General features: G+C 42.8%; 1 protein-coding gene across 3 annotated transcripts in view; it reads right to left on the bottom strand.

Annotated features, from left to right (window-relative positions):
- Positions 1-22,306, bottom strand: part of TLN2 (talin 2) — a 498,389-nt gene that overhangs the window by 207,960 nt on the left and 268,123 nt on the right. For all 3 annotated transcript variants that reach the window (XM_018054292.1, XM_018054294.1, XM_018054293.1), the window contains exons 4-5: positions 3,054-3,225; positions 671-768 (exon numbers count right to left, since the gene is read on the bottom strand). In XM_018054292.1, the coding sequence (XP_017909781.1) occupies positions 671-768; positions 3,054-3,189 (234 nt within the window). In that variant the 5' untranslated portion in view covers positions 3,190-3,225. The remainder of the gene's footprint in view (positions 1-670; positions 769-3,053; positions 3,226-22,306) is intronic.

Genomic DNA, 22,306 nt, shown 5'->3' with positions numbered 1-22,306 from the left:
ACTTTGTATTTGTTTCGGGTATACAGCAAAGTGATTCAGTTACAAACGTACATTTTTTCAGGGCATCTTCCATTATATGTTATTATATGATAATGAATATGGTTTCCTGTTACTCATTACTTTTTACTCATTATTTCTTCCTACTTCCACAACACAACCATTTTTGTTGTTAATATTACTGATAGTGATTAAACACAGCTAATATGAACTTTTTATAAAAGCAAAAACACTGGTTATGATTTAACCTCTGACAATCTTTAGGATTGATAGATAGCTTGATAGCTTGATAGACAGAACGAACAACTTTTTTGTTCCCTCTGGATCCTTACTTTCTATCACCAGTCACCAGGGAACTTCCTACATACTTAGAGGAAAATGCTCTAATTCATAATTACCAAAGTCCAACAACAGCATGTCGAAATAGCTTAAAATCATAGCCTCATGCTGTTTTAATTACTCTGTGAAGTTTCAAGAATTTGGACTGTTGATATTTCCTATCACTAACCTGGACAGACTTTACAAAATACATTACATCAAAACTATTAAACAATGCTCTGAAATCAAAATAGATTTTCCAATCTCTCCTTTTCTTTGAAGCATAATCATGTTGCCTTCTATGGAAGGCCTAGGAAGAAAGTGATGAAAAATCAAAGAAAGATCAACAGCATACCCCATTTCTCAACATGTAGTAATCCAGTGTTCTGCCTGCTTCCAGCCAAATTCCTTTCCTGGGGTCTTCATCCGAGAGAAATAGCCCATAGTCAGAAGCTGGAGGAAAAACAGAAGGAAAAATAAAAGGGAAAGTGATGATGAACCCATCACTGACTTCCAGGCCCTTAAATCTGCTGACTTGGCAGGATGGGAGGTGGGGCTGGGGGAGGTGGTCTCCTTCATCAGAGAAATACTTCATTCTCCAAACATGAGCAGCCACTGGACTAAAACAGATTGAGAAGAATAAGAGCTGAGCTGCAAAACCAGCACCCACATATGAGGTTCAGATTTCTAAAACCAGTTGGTAGTAGGTATGTCTAAAATTTAGGGAAATGCCAGAAAAAAAGCAGTCTAAATTTCTTGTTACTGAACTGGTCTTTTGTTTCCTACCATGTGCTTTAAAAGTCAGGCCAAGAACTTACGAGAGACTATGGAAATAATCACTCAAGTCCAAGGCCACTCAGGTAAAGAGGGGCTGATGGAGACTTTATACTTGGCATAATTCTTCCATCACCCCCACATGGCATTACAAAATAAAAGATAGAGTTCCCATGAGGTGAAGTCTCTGCTCCCCATACCATCAAATTATGAGTAAAGTTGGAGAGTTAAACCTTCTGTGTTTTCACAGAAATCCCTTAATTTAACCCAGGAAGTACAAGATGGTGGAGGCAGGAGGAAAGCGGTATCATTTCCTGTCTCAAAAGTAGAGACATTACTTTGCCGACTAAGGTCCGTCTAGTCAAGGCTATGATTTTTCCTGCGGTCATGTATGGATGTGAGAGTTGGACTGTGAAGAAGGCTGAGCGCCAAAGAATTGATGCTTTTGAACTGTGGTGTTGGAGAAGACTCTTGAGAGACCCTTGGACTGCAAGGAGATCCAACCAGTCCATTCTGAAGGAGATCAGCCCTGGGATTTCTTTGGAAGGAATGATGCTAAAGCTGAAGCTCCAGTACTTTGGCCACCTCATGCAAAGAGTTGATTCATTGGAAAAGACTGTGATGCTGGGAGGGATTGAGGGCAGGAGGAGAAGGGGACGACAGAGGATGAGATGGCTGGACGGCAACACTGACTCGACGGATGTGCGTCTGAGTGAACTCTGGGAGTTGGTGATGGACAGGGAGGCCTGGCGTGCTGCGATTCATGGGGTTGCAAAGAGTCGGACACGACTGAGCGACTGAACTGAACTGAACTGAACCGAACCCAGGAAGTACAAGATGGTGGAGGCAGGAGGAAAGCAGTATCATTTCTTGTCTCAAGATTTGTCTCTTCCTAAATGTGATTCAAGGAAACCTCAGAGACCCAGATGAGGGCCAGAGCTCCTGTTGTTTCTTAGAAAAACAACTTCAAGATCTATAAAGGTTTGTATCTTCACCAGAGCTTTATAGCAATCCAACTCAAACAAAGTTTAAAAAAGTCTGAGAATAAACAGTAACAGAAAAGTAAAAACATCAGATATGATTGGATAACCAGAACTTGGGAACCTGGGCAAACTTTCTTTTTTTTTTTTGGGGGGGGGGTAGGTGGATTAATCTAGAAATAACAGTGTTTTGAATAATATAGACATTGCTTTTGGACCAAAAGATTTGTGGTTTTGTGAGTAACAGAACTTTTCAAGAAGACCCATGCCTAACAATAACTGTCTTTGTTTGATTTTTATGATTCCAATTTTTAAGGAAAGTTTTACTCCATTTTCACACTAAAGGCTTATGAATTCGGGAGTAACCTCAATTTCTTATGCATCAGTCAAACGCTAAATAAAGGAAGGAAACGTAGACAGAAGACAAAGGGAAATGGAAAATAAACTTGTATGACTGACTTGTTTAAACTCAGATTAACTGTGGTCAGTGGTTTAACCAAACATTAAACAAAACATGTATCACGATTTTTTTTTTTAAGGTTTGAGATAAAGATTAGAAGCCCCTGCAAAGTACTTGAAATATGATGCTTGCCCTGGGTCCTGATGGGAGTTCCAGTCTTCTTCAGGCTGCTGGCAGTAGAAACAGTGAAACAGGGCTCAGGATACACAAAAGCAATAACTGTTAGAGCAACTTCATCTGTACTCTACAGGCCTTTATACCAAAAAGTGATTTGTAAACTGCGGAACACGTTGCTGAAGTATGAAAGGGACATCATGATGATGCTGGTTCACTGGCAGAACCACAATGATGTCATGTCATTACAAGTTTTACATACGAGGCGAGTAAGGTCCAGGATAAGAATTACATTTGAAACGTATACGCTAGCTGACCTGTGCACATATGCAGAGCCTCTGTTTCCTTAGCTACCAAGGGCAAAACATACAAACACACTTCAAGCAGCCAGCAAATAACCAGTGACCTACCTTGGCCAGTTTGCGCCTCGGGCACCCTTTCTCGAATGACTCGACATGCATCGTACACAGCCGTGGATGGCTCAAACTGCATGGTCTTCACCACATTGCAGTGGCGGACACAAATCTTTAAGGACAGAGCCACCATTTTCCCAGGAGATTTGAGGACTCTCACTTAGAGTGTCTGGAAAACACAAAGGGACAAACTGTGACATTCATGACAACTGGCCAAAAAAAAGTTAGACCCTGAATCAGCTTCAGCTTTAAAAATCTAAAAAGAATAAAATGGCAATTAAAGAGAAGGCTTTGGACAGAACTACGAATTTAAAAAAATTAGAATAAGACAGCAGCACACAGTCTTGGAGTTACCACAGTGTGGCAAGGAGAGCCTCCCAGAAGGAGGAAACTACAGGCGTTCACCAAGGCTCCTTCCTCAGGCTGCTCCCTACTTGGGGTTTATCCAAGTTTTAGTCAGTCATGTCCAGCTCTTTGCAACCCCATGGAGTATATAGACCACTAGGCTCCTCTGTTCATGGGATTCTCCAGGCAAGAAAACTGGAGTGCGTAGCCATGTTCTCCTCCAGAGGATCTTCCCGACCCAGGGATCGAACCTGCGTCTCCTGTATTACAGGCAGATTCTCTACCGTCTGAGGGACTGGGGAAGCCATTGGGTTTTCCCAAGGGAGAGAGGAGTTTCCCAGGTGAATGTCCTTCAGCTGAGAGGCAGACCACCCACTGCTGTCTCCTGTAGACACCTGTCAGTACCCTCAACCACAGGGCTCCCTCCCCAGCAGCTCCTGGGCACAGAGAAGGAGCACCTCTGCCCTCTGGGGGTGCTTCTCACAGCCAAACTGCACCAGGTCTGTACCAGAAGACTTGGCTTGTAGACCCAGACCCATCCCCAGGAGACAGCAACTGGCCACTCTGCTTCCATTTCCCCACAACAAGAGAGCTATGCTGCCTGTCCTGCATAATTCATAGAAGAACTATAATCCTGAGTGGACATCAATGCCAGGCCAATGCACAGCCATCACTAATGAGGCCAGAGTGAGATATTTTAAACACTCAGTCTGCCAGGCAGCTTCACACTCTTCAGGGGTCTCAATGTAGAGAAAAAGATGATTTAGTTGTTCTTTCATTCAGACAAAAGCCTGGGATATTTTACTTCTTACCCAGTTCAATGGCTTTAAAAATAGATAGGTGCTTAGGCTAGGTTTGAATTATTTCACAAAAGCCTTCTTTTGCCATTTTAAATCCAACCACTAAATGCACTTTCCAAGTTGATGGCTTCTAGGTTATTTCAATTACCTATTCTATTCCTTGGCCAAACTTACCCCTGACACCCAGCCCAGTCCAGTCTCTATCAATGCAGGCCTTGGGTGCAAAAGGGAGGCACTTCTCTGCACCTGAGGAGCCAACACAGACTTACCCAGCTCACTGTCATTTTGGCACTCACAATAAGGCACTTCACAGCGAGTAGCCATTAGAATCCTAGAAAGGCATGGATAACAAACCTTCAGGAGTGGCAAGCTCACACTCCTTTCTTATCTTTCATTAGATAAGATCTACAGGAAGTAAGCACCACAGCTCCCTCTGAGAATGGAAGCCCTGAACTGAACTGAAGATGCAACAAGGTGGCCACAGGACAACAGGTTGACCAGGCCCAGGCCTGGGGTGGGAGCCTCGATCTGCTTCTCAGCAAGCCTCAGTGACCACTAGCTTCCTAATATCAAGCAACTCTGGTCACTTGGCTATGGAGAACACTTTTAAACAGAAGCTCTGGTATCCAGGGGCAGGGTGTACACACACTCTCATGCAGCAGCCATTTGGTCTGTTCCAACTGTACAGTCATTCTGACCTCTGCTTACCTTCTGCATGAATTCTGTCCATGAAAACATGAAAATATTTCTTACTTGAGAAATATCAAGATATACTTCTTAACTCAACAGTATTCACTGACAATCTGCTCTAAACGAAATTAATTGACTCTAGTCTGGTCACTGGCTAGACTGACTTATTCAGAATATCTGATGGCTTTCCATCTACAATACTGCGGTCTTACAAAGCCATATATGCAGGCATCCTTTGGAGATGTTGCAGATATGGTTTCAGACCACCACAGTAAAGTGAGATACTGAAATGGAGTGAATGACATGGATTTTTCTGGTTTCCTCGTGCATATAAAAGTCATGTTTACACAATAATGTGGTCTATTAAGTGTACAATACCATTATGTCTGGAAAGAAAATACATATACTCTATCAGAAAATATTTTATTGCTAAAAAATGCTAACCATTCTCTGAGCTGTTAGCAAGTTGTGATTGTTTTGCTGGTGGAAGGTCATTTTGTTGATGAATGCTGACTGATGAGGGTAGTAGAGTTGAAGATTAGTTTGGCTGTGGCCACTGCTTAAAACGACAGTGAATTTTGCTGTATTGACTGACCTTTCCTTTCACAAAGGATTTCTCTACAGTACTTCTAATTTCCTTCGAGAACTTTTCCTCTGCATTTACAACTTGACTGTTTGGCACAAAAGGCCTAGCTTTTGGTCTGTTTTGGCCTTTATCACTAACGAAATAAATCATTCCTAGCTTTGGACTTAAAGTGAGAGTCGTGAGACTCTTCCATTTATCTGACCACTTGGAGGCCACTGTAGGGTTATTTACTGGCCTAATTTCAATACTGCTGTGTTTCGGGGAATAGAAGAGGTCAGAGGAGAGGGAGAGAGATGGCTGGTCAGTAGAGTAGTCAGAACACACATATCAATTAAGTTCCCTGTCTCCTGTATGGGTGCAGTTCAAAGTTCCCCCAAACAATTATAATAGTCACATCACAAATATAATAATGACAAAGCCTGAAATACTGTTAGGATTACCAACGTGGAAAACAGAGATATGAAGCGAGCAAACACTGTTGGAAAAACAGTGACAGAGATAGACTTGTTTGACTCAGTGTTGCCACAAACTTTTGATTTATAAAAAAAAAGAAAAACGTGGTATCTGTAAAGCACAGTAAAACAAGGTGCTATGAAATGCAGTATGCCTGTAAAGTTCGACTCAACTCTTTTTATAGGCATATTTAATGAATATGAAACTCTCCAATTTGAGGAAATCAAAATGTATGATATCATTTATACATGGAATTTAAAAAAGAATACAAATGAATGTATATGCAAAACAGAATCAGACTCATGGATAAAGAAAACATGTGATTACCAAAGGGGAAAAGAAAAGGAGAGGGACAAATTAAGGGTGTGAGACTAACAAAAACAAACTACTATGTATAAAATAGATAAGCAAGAAAGATGTACTGTATAGCACAGGGAATTCTGGCCATTATCCCAGAACCTGTAACGGAGTAGCATCCACAAAAATACTGAATCACTATGCTGTACAGCTGAAACGAACATCATACTGTACTTCAACTATACTTCAATAAAAACAACTCTAGAAATAAACTGACAGATCCGCTGTGATGCAGACCACTCCATGGGTCAGTTTCTCCCCTGTGGCTGGTGACAGCTATGGGGATTCCTGAACCTGAGATCCATGAGCATGAAAATGAAAGTGGCTCAGCTGTGTCTGACTCTATGGGAACCCATGGACTGTAGCCTGCTAGGCTCCTCTGTCCATGAAATTCCCCAGGTAAGAACACCGGAGTAGGTAGCCACTCCCTTCTCCAGGGGATCTTCCCAACCCAGGGATTGAAACTGGGTCTCCCACACTGCAGGCACATTCTTCACTGTCTGAGCCACCAGGAAAGCCCCATGAGCATGGCTGGTGGTAACAGTCGGTGGGAAAGACTGTGGAACTCAATGATATCATGGATGCTGTTTATACAATACACCAGAGAGAGTGGGATGGTTAATACTTTTCATTCCCTGAGAACAGGAAGCAGTACAATATAAGTGTCCCTGCCTGAATCATCTCTTCCCCGTCTAATCATTGGATTTTCTGAAGAGTAAATGAATGGTCTCTGCAGCCAAGCAGAGAAAGACTCAATCACAGAAAGACAGAGCCATGACATGGGGTGAGAGCAGAATTGAGCAGCAGGACAGACCACACGGGAGCTCAGCAGGAAGAAGACACTAGGGCAGCAGGGAGAAAGGGGCAAACGGAGGTCTGGGAGTTCTAGGGCAGATGGTGCAGAACCAACGAGCAACGTGGGAGAGAAGCCCAGAATACTGGGAAGAAGAAGACAAGAAGAGAAGAAGAAAAAATTGACGGTGAAGGAACATCTCTATCCAAAACAACTGGGAAAATGAAAAAGCCATTGACTGAGGAGGAGAGAGGTGCTGGAAGGCACAGGCTGGGGTGAAAAGCCACCAATGAGTCTCTTTGGGATGTATTCAGTGAGACATAGAGCGGAGTCCAATACAAAACTGGAGGTATGGGACCTCTCTGGTGGTCCAGTGGCTAAAACTCCACACTCTGCATGGAGGGTGCCCAGGTTCCATCCCAGGTCAGGGAACTAGATCCCCCAGCCACAGCCAAGAGTTCAAATGCCACAACTAAAGATCCCACATGCGGCAACAAAGATGGAAGATCCCGCGCGCTGCAACAAAGATCAAAGGTCCTGCGTGCTGCAACTAAGCGCTGGCACAGGCAGGGAGCTAGACAGAGAGATAGATACATACACACACACACACACACACACACACACACACACACTAAAAAAAAAACAAAACTGGAGGTATAAGTCATCATAGTCAAATTATTGGGGTTAGAAAGATCATCTAGGCAGTGAGCAAGAGAGGAAACAGACCTGAGGTCTGGACCACAAGAAGGCCTAGTGGCAGGGGAGGGACGAGTATGGCGAGGGAGCGCAGGCAGAGAAAGGTGTGTCACACAGGAGGGAGCGATCACCCGGGTTAAATGCTAGTCACAGTCCAGGAAGCGGGGCACTGAGCTAGGACAGCTGAACTGGACAGCTAGGACGTCTCTAGCAGCGGAGGTAAGAGGAGATAAGAGGAGCGGGAAAGGCCAGAGCAGCAGCTTTACGAGACAGATGAGGAGAAGGGCTGGCACACAGAGTATAGATGCCTGCTGGAAGGCGTGGAGGGACAGGCGGTAGCTCTCATTTATGCTTTGAAGGCTTTTTATCCAGAAGCAATTCATCACACGCTTGCTGCAAACTTTACAGAGTATCTATATAGCTCTGGCTGCCCCCTTATTACAGCCCAAGGGGCAGTCCCGGGATAGCTAAGTGCCCTTCCTGGAGACAGGTGCCTGACCACACACACTGCAGCGTGCATGTGTGTGAGAGGAGAGAGTAGGATTAGGTAAGCCTTGGTTCAAGCAAAGGGTGCTGGATGGGAACATGTGGTCCAGGGTCAATTCCAGCCCGTCGATACCTTGGACCTTCTCTCTCGCCTTTCCAGAGAGCAGGAAGTGACCAACTCCCATGAAAGGAACCAGCAGACATGTGATGCTCAGCTAACTCCTCCCCATCTCCTTATCCTGATATCTCATGATGGAGGCCACCGTCCTTAGTTCAGGACAGATGTTCAACAGAATAAGGGACACCAGATTCATTACTTGATCCATGTTCAACTTTTTTACCCTCTCAAAACAATCACTGCAAAAACCATCAGTTTCACTACATGGGGACACATTACACAAAAATACAAAAAAATCCAATTAGTCACCCTGAAAGAGCTGTGCACAGTGGTTGAAAACTAAAGGGCTCCAATTTCTTCTACTAGTCTTGGCTCTCCCTTTTATTATGACTCAGTGTTCCCAACCATGAAAGCATGAAACAAGACAGACAATTTCCTACATGGGAATATTTTTTTTAATGTAAATTATGTATATAAAATGCTTTACAAATGACGAAATTCTGTATAAAGACATACTTACTACTAACACGCAAGAGGATCCCACACACAGAAAACCCTCAGTGAAGTTTTGAAGCCAAAGTGCCTAGAGATTTAATCACCATTCCACCAGGAGCACAGCAGTGAGATGTTCCTAGCCCTACTCTCAACATGACAGATGTGCAGAATGGACAGCTGTTGGAATAAAGTGTCCTGACTTACAACAAAAAGAAAGTAGGCTTAAAGTATAAAGCAGCCTAGAGATGCGAGCAAAAGATGGGTATGTATTCAACACCCCTGAGAAGACTCTCTAGATCCACTCAAGCCCAAAGAAAATTAGGCAGCTCTGATCACACGTGGTAAAACGTGACTTTCCCTCTCCACTGTGATGTTTTCAGGTCAGTGCAGCACTGACTCTGACGTCTGACCCTCCTGTCCACTTCTCTGTATTCTTAGCCCTCCTGCTAATTCCTGGCCCTCCAGGATGGGAGTCTAGGAGACACGACCAGGCTGCTGCTTCTCATTTGGCTTCACGAAGACAGAGAACTGAACATGTGCGCTATTTCTTTCAGTCCTGCTAGCGTCTGAGTCACCTCTATTTTATGTTCCTATCTGTGTCCTTCTTCTGCCCGAGGTGGAATGTCTGCTATAAAATTGGACCTTGAGTTCATTTATTTTTTGCTAAAACACAGGTATAGGAATTCCTGGCAGTCCAGTGGTTAGGAGGACTTGGTGCTTTCAATGCCGTGGGCCCTGGTAGAACTAAGATCCTGCAAGCTTCATGGTGAAGCCAAAAAAAAAAAAAAAAAGACAGGGTATAAAGGCATAAAACAGTCATTTCTCTCCTTTGCATAATCTCTTCTCATTCTGACCATTCTGGCCCTGACTGTGTGTGTGAAGGTTGCCTGGACCAAGACAGAAACCCTTCTGTGCCATCCATTGTGGAAGATGAGCCAATGGAACCAGTGGGGAAGCGCAGACGTTCTCTCCTTTTAAAGTAAACACTTTTCAGTCCCAGAGAGCTGTAAACAGCCCAGCGTGATGGCAGCAGTGCTGGCTTGAGGCTAGCTCCAGTACACCCTGGGACAAACAAGCCTGACTCAGCCAGACCTCCTCCTCTCTGAAAGCACACCCACTATTGGTCAAGACGAGCAATCACCCGGGTCTTGGATCTCTGCCCTGGTAAGTGAAGGCCACGAAGTGCTCCCACTGCCCCCTACCCCTGCCTTACCAGCTGCCACCCTGAGCTGGTCATTTAAGCGCCACCTGCCTCAGTCTTCTCTCTGAACTAGGAGACAATAATAAAGTTACCTCTAAGATGGCTAGAGAACTAAAGAAGCTCATACATGTCCAAGGCACACAGAAAGTACTGGGTCAAGGTTTGTTGTTATTATTTATTAGTCATGGTAGTTGGGAAAACACTGGAAGCAGCACACTATGTTCAGCCATGGCCTAAGCTGCAAACGTCACTTAATTGTTTAGTTTGCATCTATCATACACTAGATATTATGACGTTGGTGCAAAAGTAATCACGGTTTTACATTGGTGACCTTTGCTGTTTGATACTGAAATACACTCATAAATAAATGTGGTTATGTTATACATCATTTTAATGTGTATTTCTCACTTTATGCTTTTTTGCTAATGACTTATTAGCTGCTGTGTATATTATATTTATCTTAGACTAGGAAAAAGATGTTAGGCAGAAAGTAAATTCAAGCAATTCTCTTATTTGAGTTCAAAATAGGATTTAGAGCAGTGGAGACAACTTACAACAACCCAATTGGCCCAGGAACTGCTAATGAACACACAGGGCAGTGGTGGTGGTTCAAGAAGTTTTGCAAAGGAGAGGAGAGTGCTGGAGGTGAAGAGTGCAGTGGCAGCCATTGGAAGTTGATAATGACCAACTGAGAGCCATCATCGAAGATGATCCTCTCACTACTACATGGGAAGCTGTTGAAGAACTCAACGTCAACCATTCTACAGGTCATTCGGCATTTGAAGCAAATGAGAGAGATGAAGAAGCTTGATAAGTGGGTGCCTCACGAGCCGACTGCAAATCAAAAAAATCGCCCTTTTGAAGTGTCATCCTCTCTTATTCTACACAATAACAATGTGCCATTTCTCTACTGGATTGCGATGTGCAAAGAAAAGTGGATTTTACGCAACAAGCAGTGATGACGCGCTCAGTGGCTGGACCAAGAAGAAACACCAAAGCACTTGCCAAACTTGCACCAAAAAAAAAAAAAAAAAAAAGGTCACGGTCACTGTTTGGTTATCTGCTGCCAATCGGATCCATTACAGCTTTCTGAATCCCGGTGAAACTCTCACATCTGAGAAGCACGCTCAGCAAATCGATGAGATGTACCAGAAGCTGCAACACCTGCAGCAAGCACTGGTCAAAAGAAAGGGCCCAATGCTTCTCCAGGACAATGCCCAACTGCACACCACACAACCAACGCTTCAAAGGCTGAAAGAACTGGGCTACAAAGTTTTGCCTCATTTGCCATATTCACCTGACTTCTTGCCCACTTCTGCAAGCATCTTGACAACTTTTTGTAGGGAAAATGCTTTCACCACCAGCAGGAGGCAGAAAATGCTTTCCAAGAGTTCAATGAATCCTGAAAAATGAATTTTTATGCTATAGGAATAAACAAACTTATTTCTCATTGGCAAAAATTTGTTGACTGTAATGGTTCGAGCAATTCTCTTATTTGAGTTCAAAACAGGATTTAGGGCAGCAGAGACAACTTACTATTTTGATTAATAAAGATGTATCTGAGCCTAGTTATGATGATTTAAAAGTCACGATCCGAAACCACAACTACATTTGCACCAACCGTCTAGTCAAGGCTATGGTTTTTCCTGTGGTCATGTATGGATGTGAGGGTTGGACTGTGAAGAAGTCTGAGCGCCGAAGAATTGATGCTTTTGAACTGCGGTGTTGGAGAAGACTCTTGAGAGTCCCTTGGACTGCAAGGAGATCCAACCAGTCCATTCTGAAGGAGATCAGCTCTGGGATTTCTTTGGAAGGAATGATGCTAAAGCTGAAACTCCAGTACTTTGGCCACCTCATGTGAAGAGCTGACTCACTGGAAAAGACTTTGATGCTGGGAGGGATTGGGGGCAGGAGGAGAAGGGAACGACCGAGGATGAGATGGCTGGATGGCATCACTGACTCAATGGACATGGGTCTGAGTGAACTCCAGGAGTTAGTGATGGACAGGGAGGCCTGCATGCTCCGATTCATGGGGTGGCAAAGAGTCGGACACGACTGAGCGACTGAACTGAACTGAACTAATAATACTTTTACAGGCGTTAGGGAAGCAAAGACAGATATGATTCCTGCCTAGTTAGAACTTACTGTCTAGTAAACTTGTTCATCTTTATTCAAATCATACAACATGATTTTTTGAAATGCAGAACTATCCTGGGATGAGCTGTGATGCTGAACATTTTTGTGCATCAGATAACTGCTAGTACCTGGACTGTTGCTCTTGGGTGTTGGTTGAATTCCCTCATATCAAGAGCCCAAAGGGAAAAGAATCTCACCCTCTGGAGCAGGGTTGGCATCACAGTAGGCCCATGTCCTAGGGCTCGTCAATGTCGTCTGCCCAGAGTGACCTATATGAGGTGCCATTGGCTCTGCACCCTGCTAGACAGTAGAGGGGTGGCAGTCAGCTGGCAGGACCACAAGGCCAGGCCACCACGCCTCAATGGAGTCCTGGATATGAAAAAGAGTATGAGCTAACCACCAATCCCAGCCTCTTCCTCCAGCCACTGACTCCATTTTGACCCACTGGAGGACTGCTGTACCCAATTATGATTGCTGCACCTTACTCACTCTGTGGGTCTGCTCCTCTCTCAGCAGGCAAAATACAATTCTGTTTAGTAACAGCATGCATCACATAACCGAGAATGTCAGCATAAAATGTGGGTCTATACAAAAGCTATCACTCATCTGTGTTTATATCTCCTGTGAACAATTCTGCTCTCAAAGAAATGCCCTGGAAACAGCTTCCCCTTCTCTCCATCCCTTACCTCCTCCTCCTCCTCCTGCAAAGGAGGAAGGAGGAAAGCTCATCTGACAAGTAAGAACCCAGCTGGGTAGTCGCAGCTACCCAGAGGTGCCTCCAAAGCAAAAGCCAGGGTCTTGTATTTCACCTGTTCTCCTGGGCTGTTAGGTACCTTAGGGCTTGCCTTGAACATTCAGACCCCATATAGTGAGCCTGCCAGGCATACACAAGTGTCTATATCATTATGGCCACCTATGACTCTTAAGGTCATAGCACAGTACCCACAAGTATGTTTGATAAATGTTTGTGGAATTAATAGGTACACCATGGAAAGACAGATGTTTTTTTTCTAAATTAGTCATTAGGAATTATTCACACTGACAGCATGACTCAAGGATGAACAGAGGGCAAACATCCAGCAGACCCAAATATTCCTACTCATCCACAAATGTTTACACTGACCACAGAAACTCAACCTCCATGGCTCACAAGATGAAGTTCTCCGTTCTAGAAAATGAGAAACAAAGAAAGAACAAAATCCACATCAGTTGGGAACAACTGGAAGATCCCTGGGGATCCCTTCTCAGGTACTTGCCAGAAAGGAAGGCTCAATACCTGTTTATTTAATGCACTGTTGGAGATACAAGTCAGCATTTTTAATTTCACCAAGAGAACCAAAGAATGCCTACAATGGAAAATTCAGAAGGATGAGAAAAAATCTTTGAGATTATTTTCCATGTTTAGATGAAGAAACTATAATCTTGAGACCAACAGATTTTCTCAAGGTCACATTGGTAGCAAAGCACAAAGCAGAGCTCCCCTTTACCACAATGAACAGAGCTGGTTATGTACGTGGTATGGTCAGAATCCTCCGAGGATCCCTCCAACTTACCCTCCAATTCCCAGATGGCTCCTGGCACTGGCACCTGAAACTCCATCATTAAGTACATAGTTGGTCATAATTGTGTCCAGCTAAAGTTTGCTGTAAAAGCAGACACCTACATTTATCACTGTATTAAAAAGCTACATTTCAGAACCTCTCAAGTAAATGAGATGAGAGCTGCTCATTATTAAAGATGATGCCTAATTACCAGGAAATTCTGAGGAGGGAGGGATAGGTTGGTGCAAATCAATCCAGAACCCGACACTGTTGAAAAAGGTCAACGAGCAGAGAAGCACAGGAAGAGCTGCTAAAAGGAAGGAAAACAGACACCTACATGTTCACAGAGTTGTAATTTGCTTAGAGGCCATTTTTAATACATACAACATTTTGAACTATATGAGTAATCAGGCTCAACCTGCTTAGCTCAAAGGTCTGGGCCCCTCATTCACCCATCTGCACCCCCTACTCACATTGTAAGAACCCTTCATTTTAACGGAACAAATGTATTTTCAATCCCTGCATAACTCGATTCTTTTCGCCTTGCGGCACACATCTGTCTAAACATGCACCACCACGCTTCTCCATTCTTCCTGGTTATTCACCAGCATCAAGCTTGGCTTTGAGGGGACTTCCTTGGTGGTCCAGTGCTTAAGAATTCGTCTTGCAATTCAGGGGACATGGGTTCGATCCCTGGCTGGGGAACTAAGATGCCACATGCAGAGGGGCAACTAAGCCCGTACAAGGCACTATGCGCCACAACTACTACTGAAGCCTGCACACCACTACTAGAGAATCCGTGCACTGCAGTGAAAGATCTCGCGTGATACAACTAAGACCGGACACAGCCAAAGAAATAAATCTTTTTTAAAAAATAAAAAGCTTTGTTTTTAGAAACTAGTCTTTCCAGAAACTAGAAACTATAGTCTTTCCAGTTGGCAGAAACCCTCTCCTCTCCTAGGCTCTCAGAATTCTCATCTGTAGCCCTCTTGGGGGGGAGTCTGCACTGGATCAACCGTGAGATGCTACGCCTTGTGTCCATTTGGCATGGAGAAGTCAATGGCACTTTCGCAGGTGTCTTTTCACTTGATGTGCTCAACAGGTTACAAAGGAAAACAAGTTTGGTGTTGCTTTGCCTTTCACAGATGGAGACAGAGGATCTGGGAGGGTAGTGAATTCCTGGCCTGTGTGTGGCATATACTGCTGTCTCCCATCAGATTGCTAAGAAGGCAGTGCTGGTTCTCCAGGAATTCCAATAGTCCACCTATGCTCACCGAGACAAGTAAGGAAGAAAGCTCGACATTTAAACAAAACACTTCTCTGTATTTATCTGGCTGCACAGGGTCTCAGTCGCAGCACACAGGAGCTTTAGTTGCAGCACGAGAACTTGTTAGTTGTGGCATGTGGAATCTAGCTCCCCGACCAGGGATCAAACCCAGGCCCCCTGCACTGAGAGCTCAGAGTCTTAGCCACCAGACCACCAGGGAAGTCCCTATAAGGCTCCACATTTAACTCTGATTTTGAATTCTTTTATATCCTAACTCATACAAATGATCTGAAGCTGTTTACAGAAATAGGACAGAGAAATGAAAGGTCAGGTCTAAGAAAAAAAAAAATAGAAGAAAAACAAAAGTGAAGGTCAAGATCAGGAGAACTATGAATTATTTACTATTTATTTGGCTAACTGGGAATAAACACATCCTATTCTTTCTTCTGACCCTAGTGATAAGCCTGTAAAATCCTGAGAAAGGGATTCTTGAGGCTACTGCTGATGTTGATAAACACAAGCTTTGTCACTAAAGGGACACACCACTGGCATGGGTACAGATAGACTAGCTTTCACTTGGGAGGAAAAAAGGAGAGGGGTTTGTTCTACAATGATATGGAAAAAATATATATTCAGTGTGTTTCTGACTGAACCTGGAACAATGTATGAAGGGAACTGCACACAAGTTCCCCCTCAGGTCATCTTTCTCCAGCTTGTGCGGAATTTAACGCTAAAATAGCATACACCTGACTGACGGTAGCTGCCAAGTGTGCCCTTCAGGTGTGAAGTGACAACACAGACCATCATGCTTGGTTCACTTAAGAAACGGAGGAAAATCTCCCACTTCCTGCTCCAGTTTCTTTCACTGACAGGGTTTTCACCGATGACCTCAGACCAGCGAATTCCTGGCCACAAACCCCCAGCATCATCCATCATTCAAAAAGGTAATAGTGCATGGTTTTGGCAAGGATGGATTCTGAAGAAAAAGGAGTATTAAAAACATATTATTTCTATTTCTTTATGTTAATCCATTAACCATAAATCAGCAGTGCACTTGTGTTAGAGCCCAGACTTTAAAATCTGGCACGTATGTGGAGAATGGAAACAAACCAAGGGATGTGACTAAAATGTACATTTCTGGAGAGTCAAAGTCCATCAGCATATTATCAGAGTGCCAATCTCAGCATTTACTCATGAGACTAGATTTTCCAAAGGATCTCCATTTTCTATGGTTATTCATTCCAAGATCACCCTTGTTTTATAACTAAAAATTGCAATGTTTCAGTTACACTTAATATAGTCTGTGGTATCCCAAATCTCAGCCTTAGACGTCATTCAGCTCAGCTCTCTACAAAATACATAAATCTGTGCTCTAACTTTCCCATTCTTCTGAATCCCTTGCCTTCATTTATTTTTTAAATTTCTTAAATCAAAGAGAATAGCAAGGAACATAGAAGCAATTATGTGTCTGGCACTGGTTCCAAGCCCTTTTCATAGTCATTGAATCTTTGCTGTGACCCCAAGCTAAGGAATTTAGGCTTCACCCAGGGAAGACAACCAGGACACAGTGGTTACGTGGCTTGACAGAGGCCACTGCTGAGGGCTCTGCCTCCAACTGTGTGCTTTTAAAACAGAAAGAAACAGGGAAAAATAAATGCAGTGCGTGTGTTAGAAGAGTGGTGCAATGCATGAGCTGTGTATTTTGTTTTTTCCTAACAACTGGATTTTTACTGGTTGTAGTATTACATGTCATACACTGAACTAAGCACTTGACTTAGTCAATGAGAGAGTCCTTATTTACCCTGGAAAATCAGGCTTAAGAGGCTATGTCTCCTAAGCAACAGGCTCACAGAGGTGCAAGGGGAGGTTGAATCTAGACTTTCTGTCGGCCCTGCCTTACCCAAAGATGAGCACTGCTAACATTTTGACACACCTCCTTTCTTTGTTTATGCATAATTTTATGTAGGTTGGAATTCTGCATTCCAACGCTCCCCCCATTTCAATTACACAATCATCATTTTCCGCAGTATTGCCAAGTTTTTAGGAACACTGTTTAAATAGATGTGTAACACTGCAATGCAAGGCATCCTGATTTACTTTGCTCTATCTTCATTTTTGTGTACCTGTTTTTGCTATTACGAATCAGGCTGTGAAAAGATTTTTCTATTTAAAAACTCTTGTTTTTTATTTCAGATTTTCTTAGGCTAGGTTTTTCTTTAAAGGAATCATCAATGTTTTTAAAAAGCAACCCAGAAGATATTAAGGTAAGAAGGAAAAATGAAATCTGAATGTACAGATATTGGTGATTTGATTTATGGATTAGCTAAGTGAATATGCATTAACAACAGGAAAAGCCAGAAATCAATTTAGATTTTTATGGTGCAGTCCATCGCACAGAATGATTCTGCTAGCAAGGGCTCAGTGTGCAAAGGACTCTATCAAAGGACAAAGTAGACAAGAGGCATGAATGGGGGAAAAACAGCTGGCATGGGCAATAAACTAGTTTTACAGAAAAGAGGTGGAGGAAAGATGGATGCTTAACATACATTTAAAAATATATTGTGAACAGTGGAAATAACAGACAAAAGAAATAGTTAAGACTTTACTAAAGAAAACAGCATGGATATGCATGGTCAATATCAATGTTCTGCTTTCTGTAAGCCCAAATTTCTAAAACCATCCAGTAGACAGAATCAGAATTACAAGAAAGATATTAACAAAACTGAAGCACTATGATGGAGCACCATTTTCCTATACTTAATAAAATAAGGCCAAATCAAAAGTCTTGCCAATTACATCAGTGAGTGATGGATAAGATTTACATTTACATTATATTTCCAAATGACAAAACTAAATCTAATTTTAAGTCTGTGTACATAAATATGACTTCATTAAGAGCATGAGAAAGAAAGGAACATGTCCCCGGGGTTATGACATGAAATGATGAACTCTTGACAGCATGGGTAAGCATAGCATAGTATTTTAAATTATGATTTTAAGATAGTGTTATAGTTCTCCATAACCTAGACTATTTGGAAAACAATTCTAAGAACATATACAAAACTTAAGCTAAAGGAGGATAAACAACAGAAGAAAATAGAGAAACCAGTCAAGAGAGAGGGAAACCAAGGCTAAGGTTCTCTAAAGAAATGGCAGGACTGAAGTGTTTTCTGGCTTTGAAAGTGAGAGTGCCTCATCAACAGGAATTATGATACAAATTCTGTCATCTATCAGTATTGGCTTATAAAACGGATACTCATCCTGTCCTCCAACACAATAATACCTAACATATATTTATGGGTTGAATTGTGTGCCCACCTCTCTCCGTTCCTAAAACTCATATGTTAAAGCTCTGATCCTAAGAATCTCAGAATATGCCTTTATTTGGAGATGGGGTATTTATAGATATAATTCAGGTTAAAATGAGGTTGTTAGAGCAGGCCCTAATCCAAAATAACAGATATGCTTATAAAGAGGGAAAATCTGAACACAGAGACATGGACAGAGGGAAGCTAATGTGAATAGACGCAGGGAGACGGGCATCTACAAGCCGTGGAGAGAGGCCTGGACAAGACCCTTCCTCTCTAGCCCTCACAAGGACATCTTGATCTCGCACTTCCAGTTTCCGGAATAGTGAAGCGTCAATTTCTGCTGCTTAAGCCACCGAGTTGCGGCTTCTTTGTTACAGCAGATTCAGCAAACTTACACACTCAGACAGAATTATGGTTCAATTCAGATTTCAACTAGTACCATTTTCCTAAATAAAGGAAATTAGTACAATTTTGACACAAACTGACTAACATGTAGTAAGTGATGTTTTCTTTATGAACATGTACAGGTAGGCAGAGGCTTTCCTGGTGTCTCAGTGGTAAAGAACTCGCCTGCCAGTGCAGGAGATGCAGGTTTGATCCCTGGGTCGGGAAGATTCTCTAGAGAAGGAGATGGAAACCCATTCCAGTATTCTTGTTTAGAAAATCCCATGGACAGAGGAGGCTGGCTGGCTACAGTCCATGGGGCTGCAAAAGAGTCGGACACAACTTAGTAACTAAACAAGATCAACAAAGGAAGGCATGGATGCAGCTCCTGCCGTCTGCAGAGGCACATGGATATGCATATATTCTGTGTAAAGTCACAAGAGTAGCAAGTGATGGCAGGGGATGGGGTGACAGGAGGGGTAGGGGATCTAACCTGCATACCCCTACCTCCAAGGCCTTGCTATAATACCACCCAACACATCTAGGCTGTAATGTGGAAAGGACAGTATGATTGAAGACAAGTAGAACTTGGAATTCTTAGAAGAAAATATGGGAGAAACTATGCGTTTTATTGGAATGATAAAATTGTATTTTCTGAGTGTGACATTTTTTTCTCCTTTAGTTATACACTTTTTCATAAATTTAAATAAATTCAACTACAACAAAACAACACTTTCAATTACTCTAATCTTGATGAAAGGGAATGGCTCTCTTCCTTCTAAGATCATCTCATCCATTGTACAAAGAGACAGAAAGCTCCCCAGTCCTTTTTATGTCAGGCAATTACATTAAATAGTCCATCCCTCAATTGAGTTATTTTCATAAAATTCTGCCGGAATCTCTCTGCCATGTTCAACACAACTACCTTAAATTGTAGAACTAACTGTCAAAGGCACAAGTAACTCATAGACACAGTAAAAGTCAGATGCCAAGGCTAGGGTGAAAGCATCATAGGAGGCTGATTAACTGGTCAATCAGTAACTAGTTACCAATCACTTATAATGTATAAGACACTGTGCTGAGTGCTTCAGGGAAAAATGAGATGAAACACAGCTGGACCTGTATTTAGTGGGCTTAAATGCTCAGGGGGCACATATGACCCACAACCAGAGAGAGGACTCCTCTGTGAGGTAACCAGGGAATTCTAGAAAAAGGGAGACGAATGACAAGTGGACCAGAAGTGTCCACAGGATGAAGACGGGACTCTGGGAAGAGCCAGCTGAGAATCCTGTTAGGCTGAGGGTGAGATGTGAACTTAGCCTTGAGCAAAGGATGGAATCTGAGTAGATGAGGGAGAGGATTTGAGTAGATGAGAAAGAAAAATAGCCCTCCAGATGGTGTTAGGAGAAGCTACCCTTTAACCCCAGAGGAAATTCGACTCTTCATTCAAGAGTCAGCTTGTCACCCCCTCCTACTCTTCTCTCAGACTGTACTCACCTCCCAGGACTTAGTGACCACCATGCCTCCAGGCCCCAGCACAGACCCTGGGAGATAAGTAGATATTTCATAAAGACTGAACACTGAATCACTGTTTCTGAGCCTACTCTGCACACACAATGATGAGCTCCTGGAGGGCCCATAATTACTTGTTATCCACAGCACTGGGCAGACTTTCAGAACTATTTGATAAACAGTCGGATGCAATTCCTCCATATGATTTCCTTTTTATCACAAAGGAACAAGCATCAGAAAGAATTTATAGTTCTGTTAAAAAATTAGGCCAGTTCCTTCAGATTTAAAATAACCATCTTTCAGCCAAATTCAAGCATATCCCCTCCACTGTCTTGACTAATATTGAGAGAAACCATGTTATGGAGAAAACAAATTTGGTCTTGGAGTTAGAACAGATGGGTTTTGATGGCAGTACCACCATTTCGGGCCTGTGTGAACTTGTGATTCCAGAGTTAAAACGCACACTGAGTCTCAGTTCACACAAAACTCACTTAAAATAATAAAGATCTTGTTGTTGGAAAAGTCTAACCACAGTATTAGCTGCTACCATTATTATTAATACCTAATATGCTGTCTCGATAAAAACAAAAAATGTGGAATTCTAAGTTATTCCACCTCCTAAAAGAGACACAGAGACAAATAATTGATAGTTATTTGGCTGGTGGACAGGGTAGGAAGGGTAATGGCTCCTCAATAAGAATTAACTTACTACACCTTGTTTGAATGATTCTTTCTCCCCCTTATCTAAAAGGTAGTCAGTGGGATAATTTTATGACTCAGATAGGTTTCAGATGTAGAAAATTTTTTGACAAGGCAGGGTGGCATCATGGGTACTCTAGTCCTTAAATCTTACATAGAACTAATTTCAAAAGAGAGACAACCAAGTTTCAGCCCTGGATCTGCTTCTCACTATGGCAGGAAGCCAACTACTGCAACTGAATGGTGTACAAAATGCTCGATCCTTAAAGAAGCATTCATCCACTTATTCACCCACATAGACTCATTGAGTGCCATTTACTAGTCCAGACGCTTCTCCATGGACAAAGAGAGTCCCAACAAGCAATGCAGGGTGATGAGTCTCGATTAAGAACTGCTGTCACTCTGATCAGGAAAGTCCTCTCAGTGTTTAAGTGATTGTAGGATGAAGTGAGGGCTCTCAGTGGTTGGGAGTCCCTGAGGCTCCTGAAGAGCTCTAAGATTAGTCTGGGTCCTTGGCAGGCGAAATTTAACTGGGGGTGGTTCAGTTAGAATGGGAATGGCCTATAGCATAGGCAGGCAAGAACTGACCACCCACACAGCACTGCCCCACAGTGGCACAAGTCCTCAGCAGGACACTGTGTCCTCTTTGAATGATCTGGGCTTCCCTGGTAGCTCAGAGATAAAGAATCCACCTGTTAATGCAGGAGGCCTGAGTTGGGTCTCTGGGTTGGGAAGATCCCCTGAAGAAGGAAATGGCAACCCACTCCAGTCTTCTTGCCTAGAGAATCCCCATGGACAGAGGAGCTGGGTGGACTACACTCCATGGGGTTGCAAAGAGGTGGATACAACTGAGCAACTAACACACACATAATGATTAAAGGCCTAAAAATAGCTGCTGGGGTTGTCTCAAAAGCTGTGAGGAGGGGAGAAAACAACTTCTCATCAGTACTTATGTGACTACTGTGCGTTACTGGTGGCCCAATGGCGCATCCATTGTTATCCTCATGGGCTTACATCACCATGGCTCCCAATGCAGCTGCAACTGACAGGTTGTATCATTACCAACATTTCATATATAAAAATATGACTATTAAAATACTACTGTCAAACTCTCACACTTAAAAAGAATGATAGATGGTTATTTGTGTTACAGAAGGTATCCTGACACACAGTGAATTCACTGAACAAGGCTTCTTGAAAATTCACATCGAGTCTCATTGCTTATCATCAAGTCCTCAAGGGACTGCAGCCTTTAACTCTGGGCCCTTCATCAAAGACAGTCTTAAGGGGCCCAGACATAAGAGTCCTGCTCCAGTCTGCTCTATTATGTCAGTGGATCTCAACTTTCTCCGGATTGTTTCTGATTTTATTTTTTTTTAA

This window comes from Capra hircus, chromosome 10, assembly GCF_001704415.2.
Source record: "Capra hircus breed San Clemente chromosome 10, ASM170441v1, whole genome shotgun sequence".
NCBI lineage: Eukaryota > Metazoa > Chordata > Mammalia > Artiodactyla > Bovidae > Capra > Capra hircus.
This window is presented reverse-complemented; position numbering and strand designations above follow the sequence as displayed.